The sequence below is a fragment of the Trachurus trachurus genome (assembly GCF_905171665.1).
Source record: "Trachurus trachurus genome assembly, chromosome: 12".
In the NCBI taxonomy this organism is placed as follows: domain Eukaryota; kingdom Metazoa; phylum Chordata; class Actinopteri; order Carangiformes; family Carangidae; genus Trachurus; species Trachurus trachurus.
This window is the reverse complement of record NC_139908.1, coordinates 18736135-18738578: the sequence shown is the minus strand read 5'-3', so window position 1 is coordinate 18738578 and position 2444 is coordinate 18736135. Positions and strand designations below refer to the sequence as shown.

The following is a 2444-nucleotide window of genomic DNA, read 5'->3' as shown; positions in this document are numbered from 1 at the left end:
GCAGAACTACATTCTTATCAAAAACTGTTCCCACACAGCCTCAGTTTTTTTTTTTCTCAAATGTCAGAGCAGGACTACTAAGTTGTAACAAACTTAGCCAAATAGGAAAGCAATTAAATCTCTATGAGAATATTACACATTTTGTAGGGCTCAAGCAAGATATTTTTCAGTAGGGGATTATAGAATTTATATCCACCCACATTATGCTTATGTTCTTTTCCATACAAGTGTCATTCTGGTTTTGTAGACGTGTTATGAAAAGATGAACTGCCACAATCCTCACCATCTTTCTCTACAAGCTGTTCTCTGTCATTCATAGAATTTGAAATTTTCTTAATAAACAAAAGGGTGGAAATCCAAATATGTTGTTGTGTGCCATTAAATACAGCTATTAGCTACATTTAATGATAAATATAGCCTAAGGGTGAATGGCTATGGGATGTGTTGGTTTGATTTTGCTTTCTGTAGTGGTAGCCTATCCATTTCATTTGAATAGACTTGTTTATGATTTTCAGATATATTTTTGACTAAGTTAGGCCCATAGTAGCCTATAATTAAAGCAAAAGTAAAACAACTTGGTTGAGTTAACAAGGGTTGGAGAGAGCTGACGATACAATCCATGGTTTCAGTAGACCACTGATCTTTTTCTTGTCGTTTATCATGGAGCATCACAGATTTGCATGATAGTCGCCCCGTCGAAACTGCCCTCTCCCCACCTTTAACTGATGAGAAAGCTTCTCGCTCCGGCCGCACATGGCGCGCCACACCTACTGAGGCTGACAGGTGAGGCTGAGGCCACGCCCACCGGCAGGTTTCAGTCCGACTTGTTTTTAAGACCAGATGTTTCGGCTGTCAAAACACACTGTCCAAAATACTACGCACAGTTTGCAACTAAGGAGCGCACGCATCAACAAGCAGCAGCAGCAGCAGCAGCAGCAGCAGCAGCAGCAATCATGCCGAGACGATCAACACAGGAGTGGATCAGGTTGTCCCTGCGGACCCCGGGCATCCTGATCTTCGGGATGGTCCTGGCTCCCTGCGGCTGGATCCTGGACCTGACCGCCACGGTGGCACCGAACTGGAGGACCCTGCAGCCAACCACCCTCCCGCCCAACGAGTTCATCCAACAGGGCATCTGGGAAATCTGCAGGGGCAGCACGACCTCCCAAAGGCAGGACTGCGAGCTCCAGGACACGACCTACTTCGCACACGAGGTGATCCGGCCCGCTCAGGGGCTGATGGTGGCCTCGCTCATCGTGACTCTCATCGGGCTGGCCGTGGCCATCCCCGGGGTGCGCTGCTGGAAAGACCGGCCGAACTGGGTTGTGGCAGGCCTGGGCGGGCTGCTGATCTTCCTCTCGGGCGTCATGACCATCATCCCCATCGCCTGGTACACTCACGTCCTGACTGAGATCCCATCGGTGACCCCGCTGGTGAATGTGCAGGTGGGCTACTGCATCATCCTGGGATACATCGGCGGGATATTTGAAATCCTGGGCGGCTTCGTCATGTTCATCGGGATCTGCCGCTGCTGTGGAGGAAAGAACCGAGGAGAGGTGCGGGTGGACGAGCTCAGACGCCAGCAGCGCCAGCCCAAGCCGACGAGAACCATCACCGTGCCGTCCCTGGACCGGGCCAGGAGCAACGCCAGCAGCGTCCCGTACGCGAGGGACTCCATGGATGATGATGTCTCCTTCCCCCGGGCCAAGAGCCCCGCTCGGTCGGTCAACACCTCCGTCTCCGCCAGACCTTATGATGCTGACCTATGAGAAGCACATCTGCCACATCTGGAGGCGCACTAACACCCATAGCAAAAGGAAAAACAACTGGAGGATGGACATGTCTATTAGAAAACGGAACTGAGAGAGGGAACTGTGGTAATTACAACTAGCCTATGTATTAGGCCTGCCTGTATAGGCTGCATGATCACAGTGAATTCTGGAATAGATTGTTAAACTAACACCATAAAATCATTCCATACACCCATAGTTGACTGTGAGAAATTAAATTAATTATTCAGTATCAAGCGATCAAATATTCTATTATGAAATAGGTGTAAATTGTCTTTATTAAGTATAGCAGAATCTCTTTAAAAACCTTCATTGAAAACTATGATGGATTCTTGAAGGCATGCATCTAATGTGTAGACTAATGAAGGACAGGGCCATGGCTGTGGCCACAGATGAGACTCAAGATGGGCTTAGCTTGGCCATGATTAATTGTAAAATGATAGTATGACAGATGCGTGCCTCAAGCTGTGTCAAGTCAGGGAAGTGAAGGACTCTGTGTCAGTTCAACAGGTTGTTATGGAGAGAGAAGCTGCACTGCTGAGTAAACCTGAGATAAAGTGATGGCTGTCTTTAAAATTCTGCAGATAATGCTGAACTCCTTTTGTAAATAGTCTTCGTCTTTAAGGACGCTTTTCCATATGTCTGCTTCATTTG

The 2444-nt window shown here is 47.9% G+C and overlaps 1 protein-coding gene across 1 annotated transcript; it reads left to right on the top strand.

Moving 5' to 3' along the window:
- Window positions 1–953: 953 nt before the first annotated feature.
- LOC310994634 (claudin-23-like) lies at window positions 954–1769 on the top strand (the record flags this gene model as incomplete). Its single annotated transcript, XM_083983383.1, has 1 exon — window positions 954–1769. One exon carries the CDS (start codon window positions 954–956, stop codon window positions 1767–1769), a length of 816 nt encoding a protein of 271 aa, XP_083839509.1.
- Window positions 1770–2444: the final 675 nt, after the last annotated feature.